Genomic DNA, 17704 nt, shown 5'->3' with positions numbered 1-17704 from the left:
AGGCTGCAAAAAAGTGTCACACATCTGGTATCGCCGTATTCAGGAGACGTTGGGGAATGTGTTTTGGGGTGTCTTTTTACATATACCCATGCTGGGTGAGAGAAATATCTTGGCAAAAGACAACTTTTTCCATTTTTTTATACAAAGTTGGCATTTGACCAAGATATTTATCTCACCCAGCATGGGTATATGTAAAATGACACCCCAAAACACATTCCCCAACTTCTCCTGAGTACGGCGATACCAGATGTGTGACACTTTTTTGCAGCCTAGATGCGCAAAGGGGCCCAAATTCCTTTTAGGAGGGCATTTTTAGACATTTGGATACCAGACTTCTTCTCACGCTTTGGGGCCCCTAGAATGCCAGGGCAGTATAAATACCCCACATGTGACCCCATTTTGGAAAGAAGACACCCCAAGTTAGCGGAAATTGATATTTTTTATTTTTTTCTCACAAAGTCTCCCGTTCCGCTAACTTGGGACAAAAATTTCAATCTTTCATGGACTCAATATGCCCCTCACGGAATACCTGGGGGTGTCTTCTTTCCGAAATGGGGTCACATGTGGGGTATTTATACTGCCCTGGCATTCTAGGGGCCCTAAAGCGTGAGAAGAAGTCTGGAATATAAATGTCTAAAAAATTTTACGCATTTGGATTCCGTGAGGGGTATGGTGAGTTCATGTGAGATTTTATTTTTTGTCACAAGTTAGTGGAATATGTGACTTTGTAAGAAAAAAAAAAAAATTCCGCTAACTTGGGCCAAAAAAAAGACTGAATGCAGCCTTACAGAGGGGGGGGGGGATCAATGACAGGGGGGTGATCAATGACAGGGGGGGTGATCAATGACAGGGGGGTGATCAGGGAGTCTATATGGGGTGATCACCCAACTGTCATTGATCACCCCCCTGTAAGGCTGCATTCAGACGTCCGTATGATTTTTACGGATCCGATCAGTCTATCAGTGGATCCGTAAAAATCATGCGGACATCTGAATGGAGCTTTACAGGGGGGTGATCAATGACAGAGGGGTAATCAATGACAGGGGGGTGATCAGGGAGTCTATATGGGGTGATCACCACAGTCATTGATCACTCCCCTGTAAGGCTGCATTCAGACGTCCGTATGATTTTTACGGATCCGATCAGTCTATCAGTGGATCCGTAAAAATCATGCGGACATCTGAATGGAGCTTTACAGGGGGGTGATCAATGACAGAGGGGTAATCAATGACAGGGGGGTGATCAGGGAGTCTATATGGGGTGATCACCACAGTCATTGATCACTCCCCTGTAAGGCTGCATTCAGACGTCCGTATGATTTTTACGGATCCGATCAGTCTATCAGTGGATCCGTAAAAATCATGCGGACATCTGAATGGAGCTTTACAGGGGGGTGATCAATGACAGGGGGGTAATCAATGACAGGGGGGTGATCAGGGAGTCTATATGGGGTGATCACCACAGTCATTGATCACTCCCCTGTAAGGCTGCATTCAGACGTCCGTATGATTTTTACGGATCCGATCAGTCTATCAGTGGATCCGTAAAAATCATGCGGACATCTGAATGGAGCTTTACAGGGGGGTGATCAATGACAGAGGGGTAATCAATGACAGGGGGGTGATCAGGGAGTCTATATGGGGTGATCACCACAGTCATTGATCACTCCCCTGTAAGGCTGCATTCAGACGTCCGTATGATTTTTACGGATCCGATCAGTCTATCAGTGGATCCGTAAAAATCATGCGGACATCTGAATGGAGCTTTACAGGGGGGTGATCAATGACAGAGGGGTAATCAATGACAGGGGGGTGATCAGGGAGTCTATATGGGGTGATCACCACAGTCATTGATCACTCCCCTGTAAGGCTGCATTCAGACGTCCGTATGATTTTTACGGATCCGATCAGTCTATCAGTGGATCCGTAAAAATCATGCGGACATCTGAATGGAGCTTTACAGGGGGGTGATCAATGACAGGGGGGTGATCAGGGAGTCTATATGGGGTGATCACCTCCGTCATTTATCACTCCCCTGTAAGGCTGCATTCAGACGTCCGTATGATTTTTACGGATCCGATCAGTCTATCAGTGGATCCGTAAAAATCATGCGGACATCTGAATGGAGCTTTACAGGGGGTTGATCAATGACAGGGGGGTAATCAATGACAGGGGGGTGATCAGGGAGTCTATATGGGGTGATCAGGGGTGATCAAGGGCTAATAAGGGGTTAATAAGTGACGGGGGGGGGGGGGGTGTAGTGTAGTGGTGCTTGGTGCAACATATTACTGAGCTGCCTGTGTCCTCTGGTGGTCGATCCAAACAAAGGGGACCACCAGAGGACCAGGTAGCAGGTATATTAGACGCTGTTATCAAAACAGCGTCTAATATACCTGTTAGGGGTTAAAAAAATCACATCTCCAGCCTGCCAGCGAACGATCGCCGCTGGCAGGCTGGAGATCCACTCGCTTACCTTCCGATCCTGTGAACGCGCGCGCCTGTGTGCGCGCGTTCACAGGAAATCTCGCGTCTCGCGAGAGGACGCACCGGCGCGTCCACCCAGAACAACAGGACCGCCGCAAAGACGCAATCCTGCGTACGGCGGTCCTGAGGTGGTTAAAAATCATACGTGATTTCCTGAATTTTTTTTTTATTCTCTCTCTCAGAGTGGGAATGCACCTACAATGTGAATTTCAGACCCCTCCATGATCTCTAAGTGGGAGAACTTGCAAAATCGCAGGGTGTTCAAATACCTCTGTTATACATATATACATATCACTGTATATACATATTTTTCGTTTTTATTTTTTGGTTTTATGACTTGTATTTGTTTTACCTTTTATTTATATGTACTATAATTAAAAATTACAATAAAAAGATTATTAAAAAAAACAGTCCTGCTCTGCTACATGTGCATGTTTACAACTTAGTATTTTTATGCTGTTCAAAAATTGTATATCATTTTCTTACTGCCAGAAAAAAAACATACTTACCTCTATGTTTACTCCACAGGTACCTAGCAAATACAATGGAAGAGGATTACGAAGAAGCCAAGTATGAAATCTTCCCGTGGGCTTTAGGAAGGAATTGGCGCAAGCTCTTTATGGGTTTTCTGACATCAAGAGATCACTTATGGTGTAGAATAAACTACAGGGCAGCTGTGAGCAGACGCTGCTGTGAAGAGGCTAGTTACTAGTCTGCAAAACTTTCCATGAGGCTGTTGTCACACCACATCTGTGCCCTATGTCAGACATTACTGCAGAAAAACATATACTCACTGTATACTTTTTGACAGATCACAAAATTTTTTAACCTCTATTGTTCTTTAGACTGAACACCATTTTACACGTAGAAATATAAAAGCATTGTCATTGTGTACTCACATTACATTATTAATCTTGTACCGATCCTAAGTTATATTCTGTATTATACTCCAGAGCTGCACTCACTATTTTGCTGGTGCATTTACTATATACATACATTACATTACTTATCCAGTACTAATCCTGGGTTACATCCTGTATTATACTCCAGAGCTGCACTCACTATTCTGCTGGTGGATTCCCTGTGTACATACATTACATTACTTACCCAGTACTGATCCTGGGTTACATCCTGGATTATACTCCAGAGCTGCACTCACTATTCAGTTATATGATTTACATTTTAAAGTTTTATTGAGTAGTAGAATAAACAGTGTCTTACTTGCAGGTCATGGCAATAGCACCATCACACTACATCTGGCAGCGCGAACGATCTGAGCACCACAGCGGAGCGCTGAGAACTTACAGTAGCAATGAATTCAACGTCCCCCGTGGACCTAGTGCCACACCACAAGACTGTTCCCTCTGCGGTAAGAAAGGACAGCTCTTAGGTCTGGGCCTATCTGACGACTCATCTTCTTCATCTGATTCCACATTATCAGTGAAAGAGCGGATTGCATCACACAGTACTCTGGACTCACCTGGGGACAAGATGCTCATCGATCCTCCAGAAATTTACGATTGCTACAAAGGTTTGTTTCTTTAAAAATGTTTAATATTTTTTTTGTTTTATTTGAACATCTAAACCTGGATGTAATGTTTAATGCAGCCCACCAGTAAGCCATGCCTTTTTGCAACAAATGAAAAAATATCTTTCTCGCTCGTATCATTGGGGGACACAGGACCGTGGGTATAGCTGCTGCTGCCACTAGGAGGAGACACTAGGCTGAAAAGTGTTAGCTCCTCCTCTGCCGGCTATTCTCCCTCCAGCCAGGAGAGAGCATATCAGTTTTTAGCTTAGTGTCGTAGGAGGCAGACCTCCCTGCTTGCAGGGCGGCTTCCTTTTGTTATTTTTTCTTTTTTGTTTTATCTTTTTCTTTTTTAGGTAGGGGAAACAGAGACACCTAACCCCTCTGTCTACCCGGGAGCTAGGCCGGTGTCGGATTCCCTTACCGATCGACCTCCCCCAAGAAGCAAAAGTGGACCAGGGCAGCCCAGCTCCCCTGCTTCCCGCCAGCCAAAGGGTTACCTGAATCCGGTGAGACGGCCCGCCATTCCAGTCTCCTGCCACTTCGGGTGCCATCTGCTGAAGAGGTGACCCTGCTGGAGGGGTGAAGAGAAGAGGAGGAAGATGGGGTGAGTAATCGGGATTGGGTGAGTATTATCCTGCACCGCCCCCTCTCAGCCACCACATTAGGGTAGGTCATTTGAACTCTTTCATTCCTGAGGGTGTCAGCGGTGTAGTTAGGGACACTGGGATGCATGTCTTGGGGGGGGGGCCCACGCTGTTACAGCTTCCCCTGGTACCTCCCGGCAGGCCACGTTTCACTTTAGGCCCAGGCTTAATTTCAGGCCTGCCCGGATTTCGGGCTCCGGCCCGCATTGGCTTCTTCCCGGGCTGCGCGCCGCAAATCAAGGCCCTGGCTTCTGTGGAGTGTGGGCCGCAACCAGCGCCTCCCACAATGACGTGAGTGGGCGGGGCTAGGCTTACCACCGTGGCTCGGAGAACTCAGCTGGACCGCAGCTATCTTCGTGGATCCAGCTTCAGCCGGCAGCACGATTCTTCAGGGACCACAGGGCCTGGGCCCCCTGCATGCTGGTATGACGGTTCCTTCCCTCTCCAGCCTTGAGAACAGTAGTGAGCAGCCATGTCCTACCCACTAGTGACCCCCGCATGCCAACAGCCACCACTTATTATACATGTGTGAAATGCAAAATTAAGTTCACCTCGCGGCTAGCCGGACTCTGTATGCTCAGACTCGGATATGGATCCGGAACAATCTTCCAAGGTTGCTTCAATGGTGGACAGCTGAGTTTCTGCTGTCCGTGACACCTTCCAGGGGCATGATGACTCCCTCTCCACGAGTCAACAGGGAGTGTCTTAAGCCTTCCCTTTGCATGACGACTTTTCGGTGGTCACTGCCAAGGCGTGGGACCATCCAGATCGTCGCTTTACCACGTCCAAGCGGCTTGATCTGCTTTATCCCTTTCCGGCTGATTGGGTGGCTAAATGATCCTCTCCTCCCAAGGTGGACCCTTCGGTAGCGCACCTCGCCAAACACACCTCCATTCCGGTGGCTGATGGCTCAAGCCCTTCAGGATCCCGTGGATTGTCGTATGGAGTCTTAGGCAAAGTCCCTTTTCGCGGCAAGTGGCTCAGTGCTTCGGCCCATTTTCACCTTCGCTTGGGTGACTAAGGTGGTCTCGGAGTGGGCATTCCAGTTAAACCAAGACTTGGCGACGGACCTCCGCTAACTGAGCTCCAGTCCTTGGCTCTGCAGATCTCACAGGCGGGGAAGTACCTCTGTGAGGCTTCCTTGGACGCGGGTGCACTTGTTGCCTGCTCATCGGCTCTCGTGGTAACCTTGAGGCGCGAACTCTGGCTTAAGGTTTGGGCAGCGGACTCTTCGTCTAAGCGTTCCCTTACCAGCCTTCCTTTTGTCGGCTCCCGATTATTCGGGGCCCGGCTAGATGAAATTAGCTCCGAGGCTACGGGCGGTAAAAGTACCCACCTCCCACAGGGCAAATCCAGGCGCATGTTTCGCGCTAAACAGACAAGTTCCCCGGGCCCAGTCCTTTCGCCGATCCTCTGGCACGCGTCCGGCAGCAAGAGCCCCTCCCAGATCCTCCACGCAGGACCAGCAAAAGAAGCCATTCTTCAGGCCTCAACCAGCCTGGCGCCCGCGGGCACAGCCTGCCCGTCCATCGACCGGCAAGCAGTCCTCTGCATGAAGACGTGCCCCCACCCTCTCGGGTGGGGGGGTCGCCTACTCCTTTTTCAGGAAGTGTGGCAGGCCCACATCTCAGACGTGTGGGCGCTCAAAATCGTAACCTCGGGTTACAAGATCGAGTTTGCGTCCCCTCCTCCACAACGTTTCTTTCTCTCCCAACCACCCAGGAATCCAGGTCAGGCTGTCGCTTTTTTCCAGGCAATTCAATCTCTCCTCGTGGGGGGGGGGGTGATCTCCCTGGTTCCTTTGACGGAACAATTCACAGGTTTTTATTTAAACCTCTGTCGTCCCCAAGAAAGAAGGATCTGTTCGCCCAGTTCTGGACCTCAAGTTGCTGACACGGTTCCTCCGGGTTCAACCTGGTCAAAGCAGTGACCTTCGTTCAGAACGAGGACAGTGTGCGTATCACTCTGGATACCCTGGCGCGGTTGGGCTGGCTGGTGAACTTCCAGAAGTGTTCCCTATGCCCCACCAGATGGATCACTTTTCCAGGATTATCCTCGACACGGCCGCGGCGTTGGTGCGCCTCCTTCTGGACAAGCGGCTAGCCCTTCATCGGTCAGTCTGCCAGTGCAGGTACCCTTCAATTAGATTTTGAATTAAGGTATCGGGTGCAATGGTCGCTTCCTTCAAGGCGGTTCCGTTTGCACAATTTCACACTCGTTCACTTCAGCGGACAATTTTGTTGTCGTGGGACAAGTCACAGGATTCCCTGGATCGTCACATCGTCCTGCCTCCAGGGGTGCGTTCTGCACTCAGGTGGTGGCTTTCGACTCCAACCTTGGAGTCGGGGAAATACTTTCTCCAGGTCTCATGGACGGTCATTAACACCGACGCCAGTCTTCAGGGTTGGGGCGGAGTCTTCCCGCCCCAGACAGTCTAAGGCGTATAGTCTCAGTCGGAGACCAAACTGCCATCAACATTCTAGAACTCCGGGCCATTCATCTGTCCCTTCTACAGTGGGCCCCTCTCCTGAAGGGCCGGCCGATCTGGGTACAGTCAGGCAACGCCACGGCAGTGACTTACAGTCAGGTCCATAAATATTGGGACATCGACACAATTGTAACATTTTTGGCTCTATACACCACCACAATGTATTTGAAATGAAACGAACAAGATGTGCTTTAACTGCAGACTGTCAGCTTTAATTTGAGGGTATTTACATCCAAATCAGGTGAATGGTGTAGGAATTAAAACAGTTTGCATATGTGCCTCCCACTTGTTAAGGGACCAAAAGTAATGGGACAGAATAATAATCATAAATCAAACTTTCACTTTTTAATACTTGGTTGCAAATCCTTTGCAGTCAATTAAAGCCTGAAGTCTGGAACGCATAGACATCACCAGAGGCTGGGTTTCATCCCTGGTGATGCTCTGCCAGGCCTCTACTGCAACTGTCTTCAGTTCCTGCTTGTTCTTGGGGCATTTTCCCTTCAGTTTTGTCTTCAGCAAGTGAAATGCATGCTCAATCGGATTCAAGTCAGGTGATTGACTTGACCATTGCATAACATTCCACTTCTTTCCCTTAAAAAAAACTCTTTGGTTGCTTTTGCAGTATGCTTTGGGTCATTGTCCATCTGCACTGTGAAGCGCCGTCCAATGAGTTCTGAAGCATTTGGCTGAATATGAGCAGATAATATTGCCTGAAACACTTCAGAATTCATCCTGCTGCTTTTGTCAGCAGTCACATCATCAATAAATACAAGAGAATCAGTTCCATTGGCAGCCATACATGCCCACCCCATGACACTGCCACCACCATGCTTCACTGATGAGGTGGTATGCTTAGGATCATGAGCAGTTCCTTTCCTTCTCCATACTCTTCTCCTCCCATCACTCTGGTACAAGTTGATCTTGGTCTCATCTGTCCATAAAATGTTGTTCCAGAACTGTGAAGGCTTTTTTAGATGTCGTTTGGCAAACTCTAATCTGGCCTTCCTGTTTTTGAGGCTCACATCTTGTGGTGAACCCTCTGTATTCACTCTGGTGAAGTCTTCTCTTGATTGTTGACTTTGACACACATACACCTACCTCCTGGAGAGTGTTCTTGATCTGGCCAACTGTTGTAAAGGGTGTTTTCATCACCAGGGAAAGAATTCTTCGGTCATCCACCACTGTTGTTTTCCGTGGTCTTCCGGGTCTTTTGGTGTTGCTGAGCTCACCGATGCATTCCTTCTTTTTAACCACTTCCCGCAACTGTAACGCCGAAAGGCGTCATTGCGGCGGCTCCCCCAGGCTACGCTAACGCCAATAGGCGTCATCTCGCGTGAGCCGAGATTTCCTGTGAACGCGCGCACACAGGCGCGCGCGCTCACAGGAACGGAAGGTAAGAGAGTTGATCTCCAGCCTGCCAGCGGCGATCGTTCGCTGGCAGGCTGGAGATGTGTTTTTTTTAACCCCTAACAGGTATATTAGACGCTGTTTTGATAACAGCGTCTAATATACCTGCTACCTGGTCCTCTGGTGGTCCCCTTTGTTTGGATCGACCACCAGAGGACACAGGTAGCTCAGTAAAGTAGCACCAAGCACCACTACACTACACTACACCCCCCCCCCCCCGTCACTTATTAACCCCTTATTAGCCCCTGATCACCCCTGATCACCCCATATAGACTCCCTGATCACCCCCCTGTCATTGATCACCCCCCTGTCATTGATCACCCCCCTGTAAAGCTCCATTCAGACGTCCGCATGATTTTTACGGATCCACTGATAGATGGATCGGATCCGCAAAACGCATCCGGACGTCTGAATGAAGCCTTACAGGGGCGTGATCAATGACTGTGGTGATCACCCCATATAGACTCCCTGATCACCCCCCTGTCATTGATCACCCCCCTGTAAAGCTCCATTCAGACGTCCGCATGATTTTTACGGATCCACTGATAGATGGATCGGATCCGCAAAACGCATCCGGACGTCTGAATGAAGCCTTACAGGGGCATGATCAATGACTGTGGTGATCACCCCATATAGACTCCCTGATCACCCCCCTGTAAAGCTCCATTCAGATGTCCGCATGATTTTTACGGATGCACTGATAGATGGATCGGATCCGCAAAACGCATCCGGACGTCTGAATGAAGCCTTACAGGGGCATGATCAATGATTGTGGTGATCACCCCATATAGACTCCCTGATCACCCCCCTGTCATTGATTACACCCCTGTCATTGATCACCCCCCTGTAAAGCTCCATTCAGATGTCCGCATGATTTTTACGGATGCACTGATAGATGGATCGGATCCGCAAAACGCATACGGACGTCTGAATGAAGCCTTACAGGGGCATGATCAATGACTGTGGTGATCACCCCCCTGTCATTGATTACCCCCCTGTAAAGCTCCATTCAGATGTCCGCATGATTTTTACGGATGCACTGATAGATGGATCGGATCCGCAAAACGCATCCGGACGTCTGAATGAAGCCTTACAGGGGCATGATCAATGACTGTGGTGATCACCCCCCTGTCATTGATTACCCCCCTGTAAAGCTCCATTCAGATGTCCGCATGATTTTTACGGATGCACTGATAGATGGATCGGATCCGCAAAACGCATCCGGACGTCTGAATGAAGCCTTACAGGGGCGTGATCAATGACTGTGGTTATCACCCCATATAGACTCCCTGATCACCCCCCTGTCATTGATTACACCCCTGTCATTGATCACCCCCCTGTAAAGCTCCATTCAGATGTCCGCATGATTTTTACGGATCCACTGATAGATGGATCGGATCCGCAAAACGCATCCGGACGTCTGAATGAAGCCTTACAGGGGCGTGATCAATGACTGTGGTGATCACCCCATATAGACTCCCTGATCACCCCCCTGTCATTGATTACCCCCCTGTAAAGCTCCATTCAGACGTCCGCATGATTTTTACGGATCCACTGATAGATGGATCGGATCCGCAAAACGCATCCGGACGTCTGAATGAAGCCTTACAGGGGCATGATCAATGACTGTGGTGATCACCCCATATAGACTCCCTGATCACCCCCCTGTCATTGATTACCCCCCTGTAAAGCTCCATTCAGATGTCCGCATGATTTTTACGGATGCACTGATAGATGGATCGGATCCGCAAAACGCATACGGACGTCTGAATGAAGCCTTACACGGGCGTGATCAATGACTGTGGTTATCACCCCATATAGACTCCCTGATCACCCCCCTGTCATTGATCACCCCCCCTGTCATTGATCACCCCCCCTGTCATTGATCACCCCTCTGTCAGGCTCCATTCAGACATTTTTTTGGCCCAAGTTAGCGGAATTATTATTTTTTTTTTCTTACAAAGTCTCATATTCCACTAACTTGTGTCAAAAAATAAAATCTCACATGAACTCACCATACCCCTCACGGAAACCAAATGCGTAAAATTTTTTAGACATTTATATTCCAGACTTCTTCTCACGCTTTAGGGCCCCTAGAATGCCAGGGCAGTATAAATACCCCACATGTGACCCCATTTCGGAAAGAAGACACCCCCAGGTATTCCGTGAGGGGCATATTGAGTCCATGAAAGATTGAAATTTTTGTCCCAAGTTAGCGGAACGGGAGACTTTGTGAGAAAAAAATTAAAAATATCAATTTCCGCTAACTTGTGCCAAAAAAAAAAAAATTTCTATGAACTCGCCATGCCCCTCATTGAATACCTTGGGGTGTCTTCTTTCCAAAATGGGGTCACATGTGGGGTATTTATACTGCCCTGGCATTCTAGGGGCCCCAAAGCGTGAGAAGAAGTCTGGTATCCAAATGTCTAAAAATGCCCTCCTAAAAGGAATTTGGGCACCTTTGCGCATCTAGGCTGCAATAAAGTGTCACACATCTGGTATCGCCGTACTCAGGAGAAGTTGGGGAATGTGTTTTGGGGTGTCATTTTACATATACCCATGCTGGGTGAGAGAAATATCTTGGTCAAATGCCAACTTTGTATATAAAAATGGTAAAAGTTGTCTTTTGCCAAGATATTTCTCTCACCCAGCAAGGGTATATGTAAAATGACACCCCAAAACACATTCCCCAACTTCTCCTGAGTACGGAGATACCACATGTGTGACACTTTTTTGCAGCCTAGGTGGGCAAAGGGGCCCATATTCCAAAGAGCACCTTTAGGATTTCACAGGTCATTTACCTACTTACCACACATTAGGGCCCCTGGAAAATGCCAGGGCAGTATAACTACCCCACAAGTGACCCCATTTTGGAAAGAAGACACCCCAAGGTATTCCGTGAGGGGCATGGCAAGTTCCTAGAATTTTTTATTTTTTGTCACAAGTTAGTGGAAAATGCTGATTTTTTTTTTTTTTTTTTTTTCATACAAAGTCTCATATTCCACTAACTTGTGACAAAAAATAAAAACTTCCATGAACTCACTATGCCCATCAGCGAATACCTTGGGGTCTCTTCTTTCCAAAATGGGGTCACTTGTGGGGTAGTTATACTGCCCTGGCATTCTAGGGGCCCAAATGTGTGGTAAGGAGTTTGAAATCAAATTCTGTAAAAAATGACCTGTGAAATCCGAAAGGTGCTCTTTGGAATATGGGCCCCTTTGCCCACCTAGGCTGCAAAAAAGTGTCACACATCTGGTATTGCCGTACTCAGGAGAAGGTGGGGAATGTGTTTTGGGGTGTCATTTTACATATACCCATGCTGGGTGAGAGAAATATCTTGGCAAAAGACAACTTTTCCCATTTTTTTATACAAAGTTGGCATTTGACCAAGATATTTATCTCACCCAGCATGGGTATATGTAAAATGACACCCCAAAACACATTCCTCAACTTCTCCTGAGTACGTAGATACCAGATGTGTGACACTTTTTTGCAGCCTAGGTGGGCAAAGGGGCCCACATTCCAAAAGCACCTTTCGGATTTCACTGGTCATTTTTTACAGAATTTGATTTCAAACTCCTTACCACACATTTGGGCCCCTAGAATGCCAGGGCAGTATAACTACCCCACAAGTGACCCCATTTTGGAAAGAAGAGACCCCAAGGTATTTTGTGATGGGCATAGTGAGTTCATAGAAGTTTTTATTTTTTGTCACAAGTTAGTGGAATATGAGACTTTGTAGGAAAAAAAATAAAATAAAAAAAAATCATCATTTTCCGCTAACTTGTGACAAAAAATAAAAAGTTCTATGAACTCACTATGCCCATCAGCGAATACCTTAGGGTGTGTACTTTCCGAAATGGGGTCATTTGTGGGGTGTTTGTACTGTCTGGCCATTGTAGAACCTCAGGAAACATGACAGGTGCTCAGAAAGTCAGAGCTGCTTCAAAAAGCGGAAATTCACATTTTTGTACCATAGTTTGTAAACGCTATAACTTTTACCCAAACCATTTTTTTTTTACCCAAACATTTTTTTTTTATCAAAGACATGTAGAACTATAAATTTAGAGCAAAATTTCTATATGGATCTCGTTTTTTTTGCAAAATTTTACAACTGAAAGTGAAAAATGTCATTTTTTTGCAAAAAAATCGTTAAATTTCGATTAATAACAAAAAAAGTAAAAATGTCAGCAGCAATGAAATACCACCAAATGAAAGCTCTATTAGTGAGAAGAAAAGGAGGTAAAATTCATTTGGGTGGTAAGTTGCATGACCGAGCAATAAACGGTGAAAGTAGTGTAGTGCCGATTTGTAAAAAAGGGCCTGGTCTTTAGGGGGGTATAAACCTGTGGTCCTTAAGTGGTTAAGAATGTTCCAAACAGTTGTTTTGGCCATGCCTAATGTTTTTGCTATCTCTCTGATGGGTTTGTTTTGTTTTTTTCAGCCTAATGATGGCTTGCTTCACTGATAGTGATAGCTCTTTGGATCTCATCTTGAGAGTTGACAGCAACAGATTCCAGATGCAAATAGCAGACTTGAAATGAACTCTGGACCTTTTATCTGCTAATTGTAATTGGGATAATGAGGGAATAACACACACCTGGCCATGGAACAGCTGAGAAGCCAATTGTCCCATTACTTTTGGTCCCTTAACAAGTGGGAGGCACAAATGCAAACTGTTGTAATTCCTGCACCGTTCACCTGATTTGGATTTGTACCCTCAAATTAAAGCTGACAGTCTGCAGTTAAAGCACATCTTGATTGTTTCATTTCAAGTCCATTGTGGTGGTAAATAGAGCCAAAAATCTTAGAATTGTGTCGATGTCCCAATATTTATGGACCTGACTGTATATTAATCACCAAGGAGGAACCCGCAGTCAAGCGATGATGGCGGAGTCGGCCAAAATCCTGAGGTGGGCAGAGACCCATGTTCCAGCTCTTTCGCTGGTCTACATTCCGGGAGTGGAGAATTGGACGGCAGATTTCCTCAGTCGGACGACGGTGGCCCCGGGGGAGTGGTCTCTGCATCCGGAGGTGTTCCAAGCGATATGTCTCCGGTGGGGTCAATCGGAGGTGGACCTGATGGTGTCCCAGCTCAACCACAAACTCCCCGCCTTTTTCTCTCGAACAAGAGATCCCAGGGCATGCGCCGTAGACGCGCTGGTGGCACCATGGGACGGGTTCGCCCTGGTGTACGTGTTCCCGCCTTTTCCTCTCCTGCCTCGAGTCTTACGCAGAATCAGGATAGAAGGCATCCAGACGATCCTCATCGCTCTGGATTGGCCCCATCGCGCGTGGTACACAGACATCGTCCGTCTTCTAGGAGACACGCCGTGGCCCCTTCCGCTCAGACCCAATCTTCTCTCTCAGGGTCCTGTCTTCCACCAGCGTTTAGAGTCGCTACGTTTGACGGTGTGGCTGTTGAAACCGCCATTCTGAAGCAGCAAGGTTTCCCAGACAGGGTCATCCACACTATGATTAAAGCCAGGAAACCACCGTCGTCCAAGATTTATTCCAGAACTTGGGGGTCTTTTTTGTGTTTCTGTGTGGAACGTAACCTCCCCCCGCTACACTTCTCCCTTCCCACCATCCTTTCATTTCTGCAGTGGGGTCTGGATTTGGGTCTTGCCCTTAGTTCTTTGAAGGGGCAGGTGTCGGTGCTGTCAAATTTTTTCCAGCGTCCTCTGGCACTACAGGCTCCGGTTAAGGCTACATGCACACGACTATTATGTGTTTTGCGGTCTGCAAATTGCGGATCCGCAAACAAACGGATGCTATCCATATGCCATCCGTTTATTTTTGCGGATCCATTTTAACAATGCCTAAAACGGACAAGAATAGTGTGCTGTCCGATTTTTTGCGGACCCATTGAATTGAATGGGTCCACATCCTATCCGAAAAAAAAAACGGAACGGACACGAAAACAAACAACGTTCGTGTGCATGTAGCCTAAGACCTTCCTACAAGGGGTGGCCCACACCGTCCCTCCTTATTGTCCCCCCTTGCCTTCTTGGTACTTGAACCTGGTTCTGGGCTCCCTCCAGTCGGCTCCATTTGAGCCTTTAAACACAGTTCCCCTCCATATTCTCTCCTGTAAGGTTGCATTCCTGGTGGCTATCACTTCCATCAGGCGCGTTTAGGAGTTGGCAGCGCTTTCCTGTAAGGAACGCTTCCTTATTCTGCACCAAGATAAGGCGGTGCTCCGACCTATACCTTCTTTTCAGCCAAAGGTAGTCTCTGCCTTCCATGTCAACGAAGACATTGTTCTTCCTTCGTTCTGCCCCTCTCCTTCGCATCCTAGAGAGCGGGCTCTCCATCAGCTGGATGTGGTTAGGGCTCTCAGGATTTACTTATCCGTCTCGAGCACTTTCCGCCGTACGAACTCTGTTCGTTATTCCGGAAGGTCCTGACAAAGGTTGGGTGGCCTCCAAGGTGACAATTGCCAGGTGGATTTGTTTGGCATTTGCTGAGGCATACGGCTCCCGGGGCAAAGCGCCGCCCTTCGGTATCACAGCCCACTCTACCAGGGCGGTGGGCGCGTCTTGGGCTCGCTTCCACCAGGCTTCAGCTTCACAGCTGCGCAAGGCAGCAACTTGGTCGTCCTTGCACACGTTCACCAAGTTTTACCAGGTGCATACTTTTGCATCAGCGGACGCTTCGTTGGGCCGCAAGGTCTTGCAGACAGCAGTGTCTTGAGCTTCCGCAAGGCAGTTTTCCATGGTGGTGTGTTCTTCCTGCCCCGTGGACTGCTTTGGAACGTCCCACGGTCCTGTGTCCCCCAATAAAAAGAGCGAGAAAATAAGATTTTTGTGGACTCACCTGTAAAATCTTTTTCTCGCTTAGTTCATTGGGGGACACAGCTCCCAGCCATTATTTTCCATTATTGCCGCAGGTGCTAGCGGTTTGTTTGCCGGTGGGGTCCTCAGTCTGGTTCGGCCCTTCCGGCATTAGTTATGTTCTGGTTTATTTCATGTATGTTTTTTTTTTCTCCTACTCCTGCTTGGGCACAAACTGATATGCTCTCTCCTGGCTGGATGGGGTATAGCCGGCAGAGGAGAAGCTAACAATTTTCAGCCTAGTGTCGCCTCTTAGTGGCAGCAGCTATACCCACGGTCCTGTGTCCCCCAATGAACTAAGCGAGAAAGAGATTTTACAGGTGAGTCCACAAAAATCTCGTTTTCACAGACCCTAAAGCTGATTGATAGACTAAGGCTCTGTTCACACGTTGGTCAAGCCTTCCAAGTTTTGTTCCCATTCATTGTCAATGGGGACAAAAATGGTCAGGATGCGTTCCGTTTCGTTGTGTTTTTGACCGTAGGCAAAAACGCTTCAAGCTGTGGTTTTGTGTCTGGTCTGCGAAATGGAACAAACAGTTAGTTAAAAAACTGAATCCGGCAACCATACAATGCCTTACAATGATTTTCATACCAGATCCGGCTTGTTCAGTTTAGATTTAATAAAACCAGATCTGGCCAAAACAGATGCATCCAGATGTATTAAATGGAACGGATCCGTTTAATTCCAGTTTTGAGATCCTCTGCCGGGTCTCAGACTGGAAATCCACAACACAACTGTGAAACAGGCCTAATTCAAAAAGTGAAACCCATCTATATTATGAAAATCAATGTCTGTCCTCTTTAGGCATCCGAATGCCTGAACCAGTTGGACACTAAATTTGGCACATAGGTACACTGGATGTCCGGGAAGGTTTTCAAAATGGTCTCAGCTCTCTAAGATATACCATTCTTGAGATATTACCCCCAAAAATGCAAATATGGCACCATCACATGACCCAATAGAAGCTTGCAGGTCCTTCATACATATTCTTATTGACATACACTCACATGACTTACTAGCCAGTATAAGCTCACGTCCTTCAGTCTTCGCCTCACTGACATACACACAGTTTTACACCAGGTTTTCATAACAACTCATATAGGTCATTGTTAAGAGGGCAGGACGTTGTGGAGGTCACTGTTAAGGGGGGCTGTGAGGGTCACTGTTAAGGGGGCGGGACGCTGTGGAGGTCACTATTTGAGGGGTGGGGTGCTGTTGAAGTCACTGTTTGGGGGTTGGGGTGATGTGGAGATCACTGTTAAGGCAGCAAGGTGCTGCAGAGGTGACTGTTTAGGGGGTGGGGCGCAGTGGAGATCACTTAAGTGGATAAGGCTTTGTGGAAGTCACTTTTAAGGGGACGGGCGGCTGTGGAGGTCACTGTTAAGGGCACGGGGGGCGTGGAGATCACTGTTAAGGGGGCGTGGTGCCATAGAAGTCACTGTTAAGGGGGTGGGGCTCAGTGGAGATCACTGTTAAGGGGACGGACGGCTGTGTGAGGTCACTTTTAAGGGGATGGGGGATGTGGAGGTCACTGTTAAAGGTCACTGAAAAGGGGACGGGGCTGTGGAGATCACTGTTAAGGGGGCGTGGTGCTGTGGAGGTCACTGTTAAGGGGGCAGGGCGGTGTGGAGATCACAGTTAAAGAGGCGGGTGTTGTGGAGGTCACTGTTATGGGGGACAGTTAAAAATATAATAAACACTGTGTAACTGCCGGAGTATAGAGGGCTACTAGCAATTTCCCCGTTAAAACAAAAAAAATGATTGGCTCCCTTGGAACAAATCCAATAAACACACAAAAGGACCAACACTTCATACCCGGGCAGCGCTGAGGTCTTTAACTAGTAGAGTCTATAGACTGATTACACAGAATGATCTATTTCAAGCGTTTATTTCTTTTAATGTTGATGATTATGGTTTACAGCTAATGAAAACCCAAAAGTCAGGATCTCAGAAAATCTGAATATTGTGAAAAAGTTCTATCTTGTAGACTCATGGGGTCACACTCTAATCAGCTAATCAACACAAAACACCTGCAAAGGTTTCCTAAGCCTTTAAATGGTCCCTTAGTCTCATTCATTAGTCTACACAATAATGGGGAAGACTGCTGCACTGACAGTTGTCCAGAAGACAGTCATTGACACCCTTCACAAGGAGGATAAGCTAGAAAAGGTCATTACTAAAGAAGCTAGCTGTTCACACAAAGTGCTGTATCCAAACATATGATGAAAAGTGTGGTAGAAAAAGGTGCACAAGCAACAGGGATAACTGCAGCCTTGAAAGGATTGTCAAGAAAAGGTCATTCAGGAATTTGGGG

At 47.4% G+C, this 17704-nt stretch overlaps 1 protein-coding gene across 1 annotated transcript in view; it reads left to right on the top strand.

Moving 5' to 3' along the window:
- Nucleotides 1-17704, top strand: part of SPDYA (speedy/RINGO cell cycle regulator family member A) — a 56446-nt gene that overhangs the window by 36236 nt on the left and 2506 nt on the right. The window contains exons 4-5 of the mRNA XM_040430631.1: nt 3012-3183; nt 3711-4014. Coding sequence (XP_040286565.1) covers nt 3012-3183; nt 3711-4014 — 476 coding nt within the window. The remainder of the gene's footprint in view (nt 1-3011; nt 3184-3710; nt 4015-17704) is intronic.

Source organism: Bufo bufo, chromosome 4, assembly GCF_905171765.1.
Source record: "Bufo bufo chromosome 4, aBufBuf1.1, whole genome shotgun sequence".
NCBI classification, from domain to species: Eukaryota; Metazoa; Chordata; class Amphibia; order Anura; family Bufonidae; genus Bufo; species Bufo bufo.
Note: the sequence above shows the minus strand (reverse complement) of the source record. Positions and strands in the feature narration are given on the sequence as shown.